Source organism: Pteropus medius, unplaced genomic scaffold, assembly GCF_902729225.1.
Source record: "Pteropus medius unplaced genomic scaffold, Ma_sr-lr_union100, whole genome shotgun sequence".
Lineage (NCBI taxonomy): Eukaryota > Metazoa > Chordata > Mammalia > Chiroptera > Pteropodidae > Pteropus > Pteropus medius.
In genome coordinates, this window is record NW_024352004.1 from 1086385 (window position 1) to 1103030 (window position 16646).

The 16646-nt window shown below is 52.9% G+C and overlaps 1 protein-coding gene across 1 annotated transcript; it reads right to left on the reverse strand.

Moving 5' to 3' along the window:
• Positions 1 to 8437: 8437 nt before the first annotated feature.
• C1QL1 (complement C1q like 1) lies at positions 8438 to 15371 on the reverse strand. Its single transcript, XM_039846764.1, has 2 exons — positions 14495 to 15371; positions 8438 to 9066 (listed from the first exon to the last, which is right to left on the reverse strand). Exons 1-2 carry the CDS (start codon positions 15089 to 15091, stop codon positions 8887 to 8889), a joined length of 777 nt encoding a protein of 258 aa, XP_039702698.1. The 5' UTR covers positions 15092 to 15371; the 3' UTR covers positions 8438 to 8886.
• Between the last annotated feature and the right edge of the window lie 1275 nt (positions 15372 to 16646).

Sequence of the window (16646 nt, forward strand, 5' to 3'; positions counted from 1 at the left end):
CGCGCTTCCTATTGGTCACCTTCCGGATCTCTGATTGGCTGTTTCCTAAGTAACAAAGTACCCCTGAGGTGGCGGGCGGTGTCAACAGTGCGCTTGCGCACTTCCCCTTCCTGCTGGTCGTGAGAGGTTTTGAGGCTGTTTCCCAGGCTGGACCCACCAGACTGACCCGCAGAAGCCAGTGCGGAGTAGGGGCCCGGGCCCTAGGACTGGGTTCATCACCAATTGCAGCAACTAGACATCAAAAACGTTTTCAAACCTGCTTCTTCTGTGGCTAAGTTGGCATCTGCTTATCCTAGAAGGGATTTTTAGCTGCTGTTCAGAGTCTCTTCTCGCTCTGCAACCGTCTCAGGAATGAACTTCGAGAGCAGCCGTGATGTGGAAGCGCCGGGGAAGGCAGAGAAGGGCGATTCCACCCGCTTGGCTTTGATAGTGTAAGGAGTCTCATGGACTGATTGTCGACTACGACGATCGGCCCCTTAGGGCACCGCTGGGCAGCAGTGCTCCATCCTCCACTGGATTTCAGTGGGCCAACCTCACGCCGATCACTAACACTCGCGGTCGTGGGGGTCGAAGAGAGTCTTGCACTGGAATCAGGAGGCCTGATTCTGATCACTAGTGGCTGAATCACTAATTAGTGCTGAGACTGTGGAAGTCACTTCTCTCTGAGCATCAGTTTTCTCATTTATAAAATGGGGCAAATATCCTACCCTTCCTACTCACCTAGAAGAGAATGGATGAGAAAGTCCCCCAAATCTCTTGCATGTGTAAGGGGATAGCTTTCTATGAATCTGATTAGGATGAAATAGGTGATGGTTGCCAGGAGCCAGATGCTCACCACGTGCCATTAAACTGATCTGTTCCCACACTGGGACCATGAGCAGTTCTGAAGCATGCAAGAAAGCAGTTGGCAAAATTCCCTTAGTGGACCTGACATCGGGATAGTAGAGTCACCATTTAATACCCGGTTGATTTGGCCCAAACTCTTCATTCACCTACCTGGACCTCAATTACCCTCTCTGTACGATGAGATAACACTGCTGGTTTGGTGAACATAAAATGAGAAAACTATTTAAAGGTGCTGTTATTGTAAAGCTATAAGAAAACCAAGGTATTCTACCCAAGAGAAATAAAACTGTTAAAGTATGACTTCCAGATGGGTGTCCCCTCCCTTTCCCTCTCACAGAGATGTGCATTTCAACAGAGGTTTGGGTGTGCAGTGGAGGGATCGGGGTCCCCAGGAGCCTCCAGGCAGGTGTCTCTTGTGTCCTATAAGCCAGGTCTTGCCTTGGTCCAGTTCTGGTTTGGACAATTAGCCGGAGAAAGTGAGTTGAGTCAGGGTGAGGCAAGCAGAGGCTGACTCCGCAGTTAAAGAAGCGGCATGCAAGATGAGGTCTGAAGGAGGAGTGTAGCTAGTTTGTCAAAGAGAGCTGTTCCTTGGATCTCAGAAGCCAAGGGAAAGGACTTTTGCAGGTGAGTCAATTGAGCCCATGATGCTGAGGGCCTGGCTTGGCTGACTTTAGTGGATACAAATGGAAAACCACTGGTCTTTATACCACAGATGCTGGTAAGGGGAGAGTGACTTGGTACTGGCCCAACAAGAATTTCAAGGCCTAGAACCCGGATGTAAGGGCTGGGTGCAGAATTTTTGCCTTGTGTGGTGGCAGAAGATGTTTCTGGGCTAATATGACTAGGAGTATGAAAGGCAACAGATTCTGTGCTCTTGAGAGGTATGTGGATATCTCACTATTTGTAAATGGGAAGACCACCAACCCTAGGTACTAAAAGCAGGCAGAGGAGAGGCACATCCTTTCACCTGCATCCTTATCACTGCACACCTTTTGCACCTAGGTGTGGAATTAGCTGTTTCAGATATAGACTAATTTTAAAAGGTTCTTAAGCCAAGCCCAAGACATCATTCTTGCCATCCTTAAACGTGGGACAGACTTTAAGCCTAGCACAGAAGCCAAGCATGATGAGGACTAAAAAATGTCCACTCAGTTTACCAACAAGGAGGTCATAGGTGGCTTTGGCGGGAGTAGTTTTTCATAGGAGCGGCAGCAGCCAGATCAGAGTAGGTGAGAAAAAGGTTACGACTCTTTTTAACAGCATCTACCTGTTAAAAAGAGCAGAGACAGGAGGTAGTAGCTAGAGGGAATATGGGGTCAGGGAGAATTTTTAAAGATAGGAGAGATTTAAATGATGGGAAGGGGCTGATACAGAGTGAGAAGTTGAAGATTAATAGAGGGGTATGATTGATTATCAATTAAGTAAATTCCCAAGAAGGTGAGAGGTAGAGTGGTCAACCATCTTACTTTGCCCAGCTGGGACTGAAGGGTTTGACAGAATGTGAGACTTTCATTTTTAAAACTGAGACAGTCCTGGGTAAACAAGGATAGATTGGTCACACTGGTAGGAGGGCGTGGATGTAGAGCACAGTGGCAGGCTGGGCTCTGGAAGCGGGGTCAGCTCTTCCATGGAGGCAAAAAGAAGAGGGAGAAGGGGGCACAGATGCAGGGAAGTTTGTGGATTTTATGGTGGAAATTGATGGAGTCTTCTTGGGGCTTCTGACTTCTCTGGGAAGTAGGAGATGTGATCATCCATTGGACTGTTATCTTCACACTCCATCAACTATCTTTGTTGCTGGGCTTGGAACATAATAGGTACTCAATAAAATTGGCTGAAGGAATCAATTAATGAATGAGAATAAGAGTAGGTGTCACGGGTGGGTACTCCTAGGAGCAGACTCTGAGATGCAGATCACTGTGCAGGAAGTTTATCAGGGAATGCTCTGGAAATTAATACCTGTAGAAAAGAAGGAAAGGAAGCAGGATTGGGCAGAGGGAGAAATTGAGCCAGGAGCTCTGAAGCTGGGAAGATTTTTCAGAGTCATCCTGAGTTTAAACCCCCATGTTGATCAGTCATTGAAAGCAGGCTGTCCTGAGAAAGGGGCAGGTCTTTGGTCAGGGCAGTTCTCTTAGGCACAGGCAATCCCTGGAAGGGGCCAGTAGCTGAGAGCCATCTGCTGGCAGCACTCCCAGCAGCTGGGAGCATAGATACTCAGTACTGAAGGAAACCTAGGCGGTGCATCACAGCATCCATCACAGGAGATGAAAGTTTACAGAGAGTGAGATGGTTGAAACAGCTGTTTTATGTTAGTAGAATGATTATTACGTGGCAGACACAATGTTATGTCCTGAGTAAGGCATTGTCCTACTTGGAGAATGCTCTCAGTATGGCCTTGGAGACAGGCAGATAACTGCTGGGGAAGTCCGGTAGGGCTTCATGGAAGAGCCGGCAATGAACTTGGGCTTTGAATAATGAGCATGTGTTCTGCAGGCAGCTGAAGTAGCTTAGAGCCTAGTAGACTCATCCCTAGCTCTGGGCAGTTGGGGAAAGGTCTGTAACTCTCCTGGCCTGGGCTGTTGTCCTAGTCCAGGCTGGGGCTCCTCGCTAAGGGAGCAAAGGAGTCTGTGCCCTGGGGGCCTGGGGAGGAACCCTCGACTTTGCCCTTCACCATCTTGGAAAAGGTAGGAGCCCTGCCCCTGCGCAAGCTGCCCAGGCAGCAAGCATTGTAGGAAGGAGTGTGTCTAATGACAGGGGTGGAGCTGGGAGAGAGTGAGTTTCAACCCTTCCTTTACTCCAGGGAATGAGCAGTCAAGAGGGCTGTTCCCAGAAAGAGTAAGCCATGCGATCTTGGGCAAGTTAATTCACTATTCTGTGCCTCAGTTTCCTCATCCAAAAAATGGGTGTAACAATAGTAACTACCCTGTGGGATCATTGCGAGGTTTAAATAAACGAATACATGCAAAATTCTTAGAACAGTTTATGGTACATAAGCTACTGTTATAACTTAGCTGTTAATACAGAGATGAGTCTATGTTGTGCCTCCAGCTCCAGGATTCCTCAAGCCCATAGACAAGCAAAGAAGATCTTCAGCTGCCTGGGTTTTACTCCCCTCCTCATCACCAAAGGACAGCTTCAGCAACAACATGGAGGTAGTGGGGAAAGGCTCAGATTTTGGAGAGACATATATTTGTGGTAAAACCTTTCCAAACATTATATAAATAAAAAACGTAAGTCTCCACTTAGTCCAGCTCCCTCAGAGGTAACCTCTGTTAACAGTTTGGGAAGCCCTCCCCACCCCTCTGATAGCACCGTGTCCTGGATGTATCCGCACGACCTGTGTGGGTGTCTTGAAGCTCCAGGTGGTTTCTTTTCCATCACTAGATCCTCCACACCGAGCTAGGGCCTGGCCTTTTGGAGGTGTTCGGTAACGTTGAAGCAAGCAGAACAAGTAGAGACCGGAACAAATGGGTGGGTCAGGGCCTCGAGGGTATCCCTGTGCTCTCACTCCACACTGGAAGCCACAGAACAAAAGGGTGGGAGACTCCACATTGAAGACTGGAGGACTTGGTGCACTCCAGTCCCAATACTTAGCTCCACATCCTGCGGACCCCAAATCGACCCCTTTCCCAGTGCCCCACATTCACTTTGGGGTTACCAGGGTGGGAGAACAACCCAGGTGTCTTCATCTTCTTTTACGATCATTATCATCGTCCCAGGCATTGAAGTGCAGCCAGAAGAACTTTAAATCATGAGTCTCAGGAGACTTTGGTTATAAGAAAAAAAATGCGTTTGCATTTTGCTTCCTAACTTACGAACAGATTCTCACCCCCTGCCTCACGACAGTCCTTCAAGTAAATATTTTTTTTATCTAGCCCCATTTTATAGATGGAGAAACTGAGGTTCAGAGAAGTGAAGCATCTTTTCCTGAAACACCAAGCATGGCCAGGACTTGAGTCCAGTGCTTCTGTTTCCACTTGCTGTGTGTCTAGTGGGTCCTGTTGTCTCTGGTTCTAGCTCTACCCTGAACCAGCCCGAACAAATCTGGGCTCCTCTCTGGGTCTCAGCTTTTCCAGCTGTGTAATTGGAGTCACCCATTCCGTGGTTTTCACTTTTGGTAGATGGAGCAAATGGGTAGCATGTGGAAAGCATGAGGGGCGGGTAGCCTTCTGGTCTCTCTTTCTTCCAGCCCTCAGCTGCCACCTGTCTGTAATCCTTCTACCCCCTCCCAGTTCCAAACATGTGTAAACTTTTCACTTCCACTTTATTATCACCTCATTTATAGGATTTTAAGGTTTGTTACCTGGAAGGGAGCGAGGAACTCACACCTCCAGTTCCGCTTTTCAAATATACCTTCATTGCTTGTGAAAATAACCTTATTAACAGCACTTAACCTGCTACAGCTTATGGGGGCAGAAGGAACCAGGGCAAGGGAAACAGCACAGCTATCTGAGGTAGTATGGCCTCTGGACCCCTGCGATTTTCTCCTAACCCTCGGCAATACTGGGGCCGTTTTCAGGGTCAGGAGAACATGGTGAGGCCCAGAGTAGCCTTGAGCAATTGGCCACCTTCTCTAGGTCCTCACCTCCTGCCTCCTCCTCTGTTGCTCAAAGATCCTCCTAGAAACAGCTCCCCTATCTCCTGGACACTTGTCCGGGATTGATTCTCTGGGCAGCACCCGCTCCGAGTAGAAAATGAAATATCAGTTACCAGGAGTGAGGCGGGAGGCAATTAACCCCTAGACCTCACCGTGGCAGATGTGTTTGTAGCGAGCTGAAGCAGAGAGCCTGGCGCACCTGCCTGGACTTCCTGCGAAGTCATCCAATTAGGGCAGCCCCCAATGGTGGGCTCCCACTGCCCCCTCTGGTCCCCATGACCCCAGAAACCAGGGCAGCACCAGCCCCTAGATCTGGCAACTGCCTGGACACAGGATGGCCTGCTATTCCTTGCGTAGGTGAGCTCCAGGGCCACCTCCATCTTCACAGACCTCTGGCAGGAACATTATTCATTAATTAATCACACATCTTCCTAAAAGGGAGGCAGCCTTAGAAGGCTTATTACTTCCTCCCTCCAGAGTGGGACCACCATTCTGCCTGTTCAACCTCCTTTCTACCACTTTGCCAGCCCTGCGCTCTGGAATGTTCTTGTGCTGGAAAAGCCCCTGACTGAGGAGGAGGGGAGACACTTGCCCTGCTTTCAGGGAGCTCCCAGTTGGATGAGGAGACAGGATTTGTCCTTTGGGGAAACCCAAGTCCCAGAGTCTGGTTTCAGAAAGCCTTAGTTTAATGGAAAAATTACAATGTCTACTGTCAGATCCACTGAGAAGAGAGCCACAGTCTGCATCTAGGAAACTCTCCAACCCCCAGTCTCAGTAGAGATACTCGCTTTGCCCTCAATTCACTCAAAACAATGTGTTTGAGGACTCCCAGTCTGAGGGAGGAGACACAGATCTTGCTTTCAGGAAGCTTCCCATTCTGGTGGAAAAGAATAAAAATAAAATAACAAGACTTTGCCCTTGGGGAGCCCCTGTCTGATGGGGAAGACATTTCCCCAACAGGTTCCTCTGCATCTGGGATGCTGCCTGAGTGACAAGCAGCTGACAACTGCCACTGCCAGACACTCCTGGTGCCCTGCAAAGGAAGTAACACTCCTTGGCTTCAGTCCAGTCACAGTCGTGCCACAAACTTGCTGCATGACCATGGGCAAGTCATGATTTTCCTTTAGACTATGATTTCCTCATCTGCAAAATGGAGATTTTTTTAAGTCCATTTCTCAAAATGACATCAGGATCACCTGGTCACCAGAAAAAAAAAAAAAAAAAAAAAAAGCCAGTGGGTGAGCCAGGCACTCCCTACAGAAATAATTAACATGCTTTTTGTTGTAGCAGAGGTCTTAGACCAGTCCCTATGGTGTCTGGGGAAAAGTGGGGATCCCCCCAGGTATGTGGCTGGGTAATTCCGGGCCAATGTGGCCATTAAAGAATCACAGGGGCTGTGGGCAGCACTGGGGAGCAGGGGGTAGTGCTGTCTAATCTAATCGCTCTCCCCAAGGAAACTCTCATTCCAGCCAGACCTGCCAGGGGTTTTATTGGGTTTGTGGGGACCTGCAGATTTCAATCTCCAGACCCCACAGGGAAGGAACAAGTATTAAGCTAATTTTATTAAATGGCCACAGCTGGCAGTAGGGGGAAGTAGGGGAGAGAAGGGAGGATAAAGAAAGTCATTCAAGTCTGCCAGCCATGACAAGGGTCCATACATGGGGCCTGACTGGAAGAGAGGCCACCCCTTCTTCCTGTCTCTCCAGCTGAGCAGCAGGATGGGGGGTGGGGGCAGGTTGGGGAGGCCAGATGGGATCTTTCCCTCGCGGAGAGTCCCGAGGCTCACCCCATGGCTGCTGCCCAGGGCAGATGCTTGTAAATACACCATGCCTCTGCAGGGCAGGAGTGGGAGTGGAAGGGCTGAGTGTGATGGGGAGGGAGGCCGAGCTGCCTCGATGCCATCCTTCCTCAGTTTTGCTTTGGAGGTCCCAAATCTCTCTGAAATACGGTGTACCAGGAAAGAGCATGGCATTTGCCTCTGTGACCTTGGCAAATTATTTAACCTAACTCTGGGCCTTAGTTCCCTCATTATTTCAGATGTAATAACAGTATCCACGTTAAAGGGCACGAGAGCATTTCCTGCCAAGCCACCCCCCACACATACATATCCATGAGATCGTATTTATACAATTCCTATATGGTGTCTGACATATAGAGTGAGTGCTCTCTAAATATTAACTATTGCTATTTAGGGATGCCCTCACTGTGCAGCTGCATGGCCTCTGTGAGGAAGTGAGGGAGGCAGTTGTAGGGCGCCGAGACTTAGTGTGCAGGGCTTCTTGGATTCAAGTGCAAACACAGAACTTAGCAGCTGTGTGACAATAAACAAGCTATTTAATCTCTGTGGAACAAGAGTTAAATCTGCTCATCCAACCTCCCAAAGCTCTTGAGAGACTTGAGATGACATACCTGAAAGCGTTTTGCAAACTTTAAAGTGATGTATAAATAATAAAACTATGTTTATTGGGCACATACATTATATCTCTTTAATCCTCAGTCAAGTGAGGTAGGTCACCTACATTTTATAGATGAGAAAACAGGCCCAGAGGCGAAGTGCTTGGGCCAAGGTCAATCAGCTCTTAGTGCAAAGCTTGTTCCTTTCATGGCCGTCATAACCTAGAAGTGAGTCAGAGACGAGTGACTTGCCCAGGATCACATTTGTGGCACTGGATGAGAACCTGGGTGTCTCAGTTTAAACCTTGCTGTGTCCTTTGGAATGCTGGTGCCACTTTCAAGGGTGAAAAAAATCGAATTTATCCACCATGGAAGATGATGATGTAACTGGGCTGCTTCCCATTCCAGCTACCCAGGCCCACTTGGGTTGTGGTGGGCACCAGCCCCTTAGCCCCCACCTCCTCCTGGAAGCAGCTCTGACTCTGGCACCTGGTTTCCCCCCAGACCCATGGGCAGCTTCCAGCAGACCCCTTCCCGGTTTGGAGGAGGGCAGAGTCATGGTCCCCTCCTGCAACTCCTCCTCAGGGCACAGAATGAAACCCAGCGGGTGGAAGTGTTTTTATTATAGCTTTGGTCAGACGGGGCGTGGCCTGCCGGGCTTTAGGGAGTGCTGGGAGGCTATCCAGCCCCATCCCACCCCTCCCCCAGGCGAAGCCACCCCAGAGCAGAAGGGCAGCGCAACCGCCGGGACCTGTCCCCAGCCTGGGGCAGTAAACAGTCCTATTGTACAAATATACAGGGCGGGACAGTCAACACTGCCTGCCTCCCGGGGCCCAGGACAGGGAGCGATGGGTCCGGCTCTGCGGCGAGCAGGCAGGAGGGTCAAGCTGCGTCCGGAGCGGTGTTGAAGGCGGACCAGGGCGTCTTAGCCGCGAAGGGATGGCAGCCAGACCCGGCAGCGAAGAAGTGGAGCGGGGACGGGTCACCCTCTGCCCGCCAGACAGGGAGCCCCTGGGGTGGGGAGATAGGGGATGCAGTGGGACGCCGTAAGCTCAATCAGAGTAAATAATGAAGCCGGAGAACGTGCTGTATTTGTTGCTGTTGCCGCCATGCGCTTTGCCTCCGTCGAGCTTGATGAAGACCTCGTCGCCCGCGTCCAGGTGCAGGATCACGCTGTTGCTTGCGTAGTCGTAGTTCTGGTCTGCGTCCTGGGCAATGGCGCTGGCCCGCACCTGAGGGAGGTGGGGTGGGGGAGTAGGGGTGTGTGCAAGAAAGTAGAGGTGAGGAGGGCGAGCAGTGGGGTCTCGAAGGGCGGGGAACTGTCAGAGGTAAGGAGGATCTGCTGGCCCTAAAAGCCCCACCTTCAGCCCCATCGGGGCTCTCAGCCTGCTCTCTCCCATCATTTCCTCCCTTTTCCAGTCATAATGTGTGTTTTGGGGTCTTACATAGGAGCCCTGGATTTTTAGGGCTGGTGTAATCTGGGTCTGAATTGGGGGTCAAGGTGGAATCGGTCTCCTTACCTTCTCTAGGTCTTACCATCTGGCCTACTGAAGACCTCAACAATGCCTCTAGGATAGCCCAGCCTGGAACCCCCTCCTTGCTGAGAGGAATTCTCTGGACCCCCAACGATGTAGGGCCATCCCTTTCTCATCATTTCTTTCTCTCTGCTTTAATTGTAATAATGATGCCTTACATTTCAGCCACATCCACCTGTTCTCATGCCAGTAGACGGACACAGGGTGCACCTGGGCCCCATAGGTTAGGGGACTGCGCCTGCCAGGCTGCTGGTAAGCAACCATCCTAGTACAAGGACCCGATCTTTAGACTCCTTATCTGAAGTTCATTCTGGAGTCTGCCACGCAGGAGCAGTGAGGTGGGAGGCCCGGTAATTATTTCCCCTCCCAAGGCTCAGATTGGGCCTGCACAACCACCTCCGAGGAGCTGTAGCTATACCTGTGACTACTGCCCCACTCGAAGAGTGTTTCTGACTCCTCCTGTCTGATTCCTCCTGTCCCACGGTGGAAGAAAGAGAGTGGGTGGGAGACAGACTCCTTATATCTTTCTGTGATCCTTAGTCTGACCTGATATCCGTGCTGGTCCTCGTTTTGATGGAAGAGGGGAGGGATAGGTAGGACAGTGGGGCAAGGGAGCAGCAGGGTTGAAGCCCGCCACCATGGCTTTTGCAGGCTCTGACTATAATCATAAGATAGCGAGGATGTGTGGTGGTGGACACATTCCCACTGAGGAACGCAGTCCTGAACCATAGGACCTGGAGCCTCTCCAGGACATCCTGGGTGGAGAACGGGGAGAGAGAAGCCAGTTCCAAGGTTCTGGCTTATGTTGGGGGAAGCTGCATTGAGTGGGCTTCACTCAGCCAGGCTCCTCAACAGCCCCACTCATTCTGGCCCCTTCCCTAAAAGCAGTCTGGGCTGGACCAAACCAAATTGGGGAGGAGGGGCATCCTCTCTCCTAGGTAGAAGGCAGAACTGAGGGTCAGCTGTGCCAAAGCTGCTGACTCAGCAGCAGCGCTGCTACGGGAGGACCCAATACATTTGCATGTAGACTGCCATTTAAAGGCCAGATCCTTCCAGCCATCTTTTCTCCCCTTAACTGCTTCTTCCCTAACCTGGGAAGGAACTGTTTGGGGCACTTAGCTGGAAAAACTCATGGTCCAGTTAAAGGTGGGTGGAAATCAAATGAGGGGGAGACCTTACTTGTCAAGAAGCTCAGTTTCTCTGTTTAGAAAATGGATGAGAAAATCCTGCCTCACCACTGCCACCTTTGTGAAAGCCTTTTTCGATGGTGAAGGAAAAAATTTTTTAATCTCGTTGGGGCTTTGAGCTACTAGGAAAGAGCTCAAAGTAAGCAGCTAACTTCTGTATTGTTCCCTGGGCCCTAATCCTGGTAGTATTTATTATTACGCATGCATTTCATTATCTTTGCTAATAAATTACTACTAATAACAATTATTTTTATTACCCAGATTAATTCAGCCTTAAGTCATTAAAACAGTGTGCTTGTTAATAACCAAATCAGTTAGAATACAGTCATATATCATCAGGAATCTCCTGGTGATGTGACAGGCATCAGAACTGTTATGCTTATGTTTATTATTTATTCATCACCATGATTGTTGCTGTGATTATCCTAATTACCCATGGAGGCAGGGAGAATTTATGCCCTTTTGTGCTTAGATGGTGAGAGATCCAGGAACGAAACCCAGGGGTTCTGATTCTCTGCCCAAGACTGGAAAGAACTGAGGCACCCAGCTCCTCCTGGGGGCCAAGGAGAAATTTGAGGAATTGAGGTTGCCATGGAAGTAGCAAAGCAAGCCTGGGACCTGTCACGATGTTGTGCTGTAGAATCATCTCTTCAAGGGCTGCCAGAAGGGAAACTGAGGCAGTGGTCTGACCAGGGGCCTGAGAGGGGTAAGGAGAGACCTCAGGAAACATGCCCCTTCCCTCGTATCAGTGCTGGGGGTCTTCGATGTGCAGATGTGCCTCCTATATGCAGTCAACTTGGCCCACAGGGGACACTTGTGCTTTCACGTTTACTGGGTCCCTACTGTGCTAGGCACTGTGCTTTGTGCTGTCTGAAAGGCATTAGAGGCCAGAGGGGATAGCTGGGGCCTCTCTCTCACCATTAGATGAGAGGCTGATCTCCAGTTAGGTGTCTTTATACCACAGTCCTCAGTTTATATACCCCACCATTTCTCACCTCACTCAGACTCTGGTGTCCAAGCCCCTGCCCATTTATAATACTCACTTTCCCATAGGACCCCACTTGTCCCCACGCAGCCTCCCCTCCCCCAGCTCAGTTTATCAATTTCATGTCCTCCTTGACCCAGCTGAACTATGGATCTTAGAGGCAGCTGCAGGGAGCTCACCTCACCCATGGTACCAGCTCCAACCTAGAGCCCTTTCCTTAGGCTCCTCAAGTCCTCCATGTCCTAATGACCAGGGCTTGGTGTCATCAGGCTGTGCAGTGGTGACCCGAAGCTACCGCCAGGGAGAGGGGGCAGTGGGGCTCAGATAAGGACAGAGAGGGGGCCTCAGCACCAGGCAGGACGGTGGTGACTTCGCCCCTCCCCATCTTTTTTTTCCCTCTCTCCATCTTGCCCGAGGAAGGGCCAGGTCCCAGATGCAGCTCTGCCTTCCTGAAGAAATTCTGGAAGACTTTCTACAGACAGGAACCCAGGAAGGAAAGGCACAGAGCCCAGGGGTGCCCCTGGTCCTGAAGGCATGAGAGGTGCAAGCTCCCCTCTTCTGTTCCCATCCATTGCTCAGCCCTGTTATTTTTTTTCTCTGCTCATTTGAATGTTCTCTTCTACCTCTGAGTCTTTCTCTACACTTGACCATTTTGTTTTCTCCCTAGCTATGCTTCTTCATCCTGAGGACCCAGGTTCACCATCCTCTCCCCCGGCCAGATTGGTCTGAGCCAGGTCAGGTTCCACGGAATTACTCCCTCCAGCCAACACATTTGGGGATAGGAGTTGCCAGTTTGGCTCCCAGTCCCCCTCTAACACGGTAATCATGGGGTGTGTTATTGTGCAGTTACTACTATCTCCCCTACACAGACCATGAGGTCCTGGAGGGCAAGCAGATTGAACCCCTGGAATCAAGCCCACACTTGGCTTCTGATAGGGGCTCAAAACTAATATGTGAAATAACTAGTGAGATTAAATGAGTCTCTTAGACAATCTGAAAGGAGAGGTCACCAAGCATGTGGGGGAGAGGGCATAGGCCCTGCTATTTGTCTTGTGCTTTTTGTTTTTTGGGTTTTTTTTTTGGATGTGTAGGAAATGGTCTGAGTAACTGTTAAAATGCTGGGTCTTGAAACCCCTGGTTAAAGCGACCTCCTGTCTTCTCCTGTGGTCCTATCTCCTTGTCAGGCTCTGCCAGTGCCCTGACTCTGCTGGAGGGAAAAGAAGAGGCTTTTCAGTTGGTTTTACTTCCCAGTGATTGAAGCAAGTGCCCCTGCCCAAAGTACACGCCATCGCTGGGCCTTTCTTTGCCTCATCTCAGGGTCCCTCCTGCAACTCCCTGAGGTGGTACAGGGTCTAGGGCCCACTGGTGGCCTGGCAACCACTTCCCTCTCCAGGCAAGCTGGGCTCCCAGCCCCGTGAAACCTCAGCTTGGTGCCAGCCCAAACTTTCTTTGGGAAAAGAAGAAATTCCATTGATGAAGGTGACATTGCTGCATCCCTTATTGGTGATTAATAAGGGGAATTGTGGAGCTGTCTGCAGAATGAGCCCTCACAGGATACTGGGGCCTTCTTTTGGTCAGGAACCAAGGGCAAAGAGAAGAGGCACTGGAAGCCTGACAGGCACAAGTGGGAGAGAGACACGCAAAGAATGGGGGTGGAGGGGAGTGGTTACACCCAGAAGGGAGAGGCCAGAAACCAAGGAAGAGACAAATAGGGCTGGTAGACACAAAAGAGAAACAGGCACAAGAAACAGAGAGAAAGAGACAGGAGAGAGGCAGAAAACAGAGAGAAGTAGGCAGTGGGAGACTGGAGGAGGCCGACTTACTAGCACCTGGTAGGCTTTTTGCTGATTCCCACCCCAAAGCAAGGGTCTACCTCAGGGCAGTACTGTAGTGGGAAGGGTTCCAACAGGGTCTTGAGTCTCAGTCACAGGTGAGTCTTTCCCAACTCTCCCCAGCCTAGCTTTAGTTCTGACCTGTGCAAGGTCCCCTTCTTCCACAGAAATGCTCAGCCTGACCACTCCCAGGGGCCTCAGACAAACGTGGTCCGGAAGCAGTGGGAAAGAAAAGGGTATCAAAAGAGAAGGGAGCTGGGCGAAACTGTCACCCTGGGACAGGGTTAGGTCAAGGTTGGTCCTGGGGCAGCAGTTCCAAGGAGAACACCATACACTGCGGGTCCCTGTACCAGAGACCCCAGTGGGCTTGGCTCCTGCCAGCTCTGATCTCTAGGATGGGGACAGGAAACAAAGAGGATCCCATGACCCTTCAGGAGTCAGGAGTTACAGCTCGGAGACAGAGAGGATTGGGAATTCCACCTCTTTGCCCCGCCTCAGCAGGAAAAACTTTCGACCCCCAGGACACCTTCTTAGGGAGGCAGCTCTGACACAGTGCAAAGGGGCCGCGCGGGTCCGGGTTCTGCAAAGGGTGTCAGATCAGCCCAGCGGTCCTTTCCCAAGGGAGGGGGATGTATTGCAGCTAAGGCTATGCGCACCAGCTCCCTTCGCCTTTGTGCCCAAAACATCTACAGCTCGCCTTCTCGGCTTGCGCGCGTAGCCATGCACCTGGAAGCCCGCGGGCGCCAGGCTGCCTTTTCCCATCCTTGCCCTCGCCTGATCGCCCGCTAGTATCAACCAGACTCCCAGCTCTCTTCCCAAGGTCCAAGCCCCCTAGGGCCGATCCGCGCGCCCGGGAGCCCCGCGCTCTCATTAGTTCGATTTATCTCCCGCATTTCCACGCCACGGGTGCCCAGCCCCAGCAGCCTTTGCCTTGGAGCCGGCGCCCAGGAACTGAAGAGTTAGGGATACCAGCCTGCCTCGACCGTCCCCGCTTGCGATGTCTAAGCCGGGCCGCTGCAGGGTTTACACCTGCGCCCGCTGACTACGACCCGGTACCCATATGCCCCAAGATCCGTGAGTTTCCGGCCCCGAGGCCAACCCCGTGCCGCCGCCGAGCCCACCTGGCCGTTCTTGCAGAGGTCCGCCCACATACTGGTGCCGTCGCCGCCGCGCATGAGAACGTGGTAGGTGAAAAAGTAGGTGCCGGGAATGTTGCACGTAAACTTGCCGCTGGTCGCGTCGTAGTTGTTGCCTAGGTTGGTGACCACGTCGTCGAACTTGAGCACCTCATAACCCTCGTGAGGGTTCTTGAGGCCGGCGTAGAAGGCCACGCGCGGCACCGTGGTGTAGGTGGCGGTGCTGATGGCACCGCTGCCCCCCGCGCCCGGCAGCCCGGGAGGGCCGATCTTGCCCGGTTCACCCTTCTCCCCCGGTGGCCCCACAGGGCCCGGAGGACCCGGGTCTCCTGGAGGTCCCGGGGGGCCCGGCTTGCCTGTGCGGCCCGGCTTCCCCTGGGGGCCCTGCACCAGCGTGGAGGGCGGGGGCGCGCCGCTCTGCTCGCTCAGGGCGTCGCCGCCGTCGGGCCGCGCGCCGGTGCCGGGGCCCCGCGCGGGGTAGGGGTCACACACCATGCGGCAGGTGCCTAGCATCTCATAGTGGCCGTCCGGGCCGCCCGAGCTCACCAGCACGGGGATGAGCACCACCAACACCAGCAGCATCACCACTCCCGCGGCGGCCGCCAGCAGCGTTTTCCGGCCGGCGCGGAGCCTGGGGAGCGCCGGGCCGCCCGGCCGCGCCGTCGGGGCAATGGTGCCGGCGGGCGAGGGGCGCGGGCGGAGCGCCCGCGCTCAAGGGCGGTCCCGTGGGGCTGAGGGCATGGGGCCGGGCCCGGGGCCCCGCGCTGCGCTGGATGCGCTGCCCAGCCCAGCAGCCGGTTCCTGCCTCGCGCCTCCCTCCCGCAGCGCGGCCGGACTGAGCGCGGCGGCCGCCGCCTCCTGCCTCGCTCCTCCCTCCTCCTCTCTCTGGGGCCACCGCCCCCTCCACCCCGCCCCGCTTCACCCGCTTCGCGCGATTCAGCGCCCGCGATGGGTGGTGCTGAAGGAGGGGCCGACGCCTAATTGGGCCGCGGGCGGTAGGGCTCCGCCCACTCATAGGGGCGGGATAGAGGGGGCGGTGCCACGGGGAGGAGGACCAGAGCCAGCACAGGAAGGGAGAGACTGAGGGAGCGACAGAGATTCGGAAATGAGATAGGAGCTAGAGTCTGGAAAAGAGGCTCCCATAGGGAAAAGGAGAACAGGGACCAAAGAGCGAATAGAAGAGAGGGCCACCAGGGAATCTAGAGAGAGCTGGAGGGACTAGGAAGGAGAAGCCTCGAGGGTTGGCTACGAGGAAAACCGAGAGGGACAGGAGACGAGAGGGGCCACTGTCTGCAGGGGGGCGGAGGCAAGGAGGAGCACCCCGGTCTGCTGGGGACAAAGAGAGGGGCTGAGGGAATGCTGGAGCGGGAAGCGAAAAGGACGAGGAGGAGGGTGATGAGGGGGGAAAGGCGAAAGAAGGATGGGGAGGGGGGCATCCTGCACTCAGGCCTTTCAGATCACCTGTCGGGGAGATCCTGGGGAGATCATACAGTCAGGGTGCCTAGCGGGATCCCGAGTACTGACAGCAGCCGCTCCCTCCTTTTTTTCTGGCTCCCGGCTGTTCCCTGACCCACCTTCCTCCCCACCCAGGGGCCAGAATGTTCTGCCTACTCCTCTCCTCTTCCCCTTTCTCGCCAAGCTCCAGTCCAGACCAGGCTGCTTTATCCTGGAGGTGGAGTCTCCTCCATCTTCCTCTGATCACTCCCCTTATCTATGCTTTTAGACAGCGGAGAACTGGGGGCCTTGAGAAAGTGGGAACCCCCACGTTATTTCTCCTTTCGGATCGGTACAAACATATCCCTAGGTGGCGGTCCCCTTTTCCAGCCTCCAAGAGGAGGAGGGGTTGTGTTCACCCAGCCCCTCAGCTCCTTCTCCCCATCCCAGGCTTCTCAGCAGCCCCCTAACTCTTCTTCCTATCAGGTTGCATGAGGCAAATCCTCTTCCCCAAGTGCAGCAAAGTGTTTAGGTTGCATAAACTGAACTGTGTCTGCTTCCATAAAAGTATTTGTCACATTATTGGAGACCCAGCTCCACTGCTCCTCCTTCCCCCTCCTTTAACCCAGCCCACCAGGGAGGGCTCTGCCTTTTGCCATGGCTAAAGGATGACCCTCCAGCCTCTTTCTTTTCTCCTGAGAGG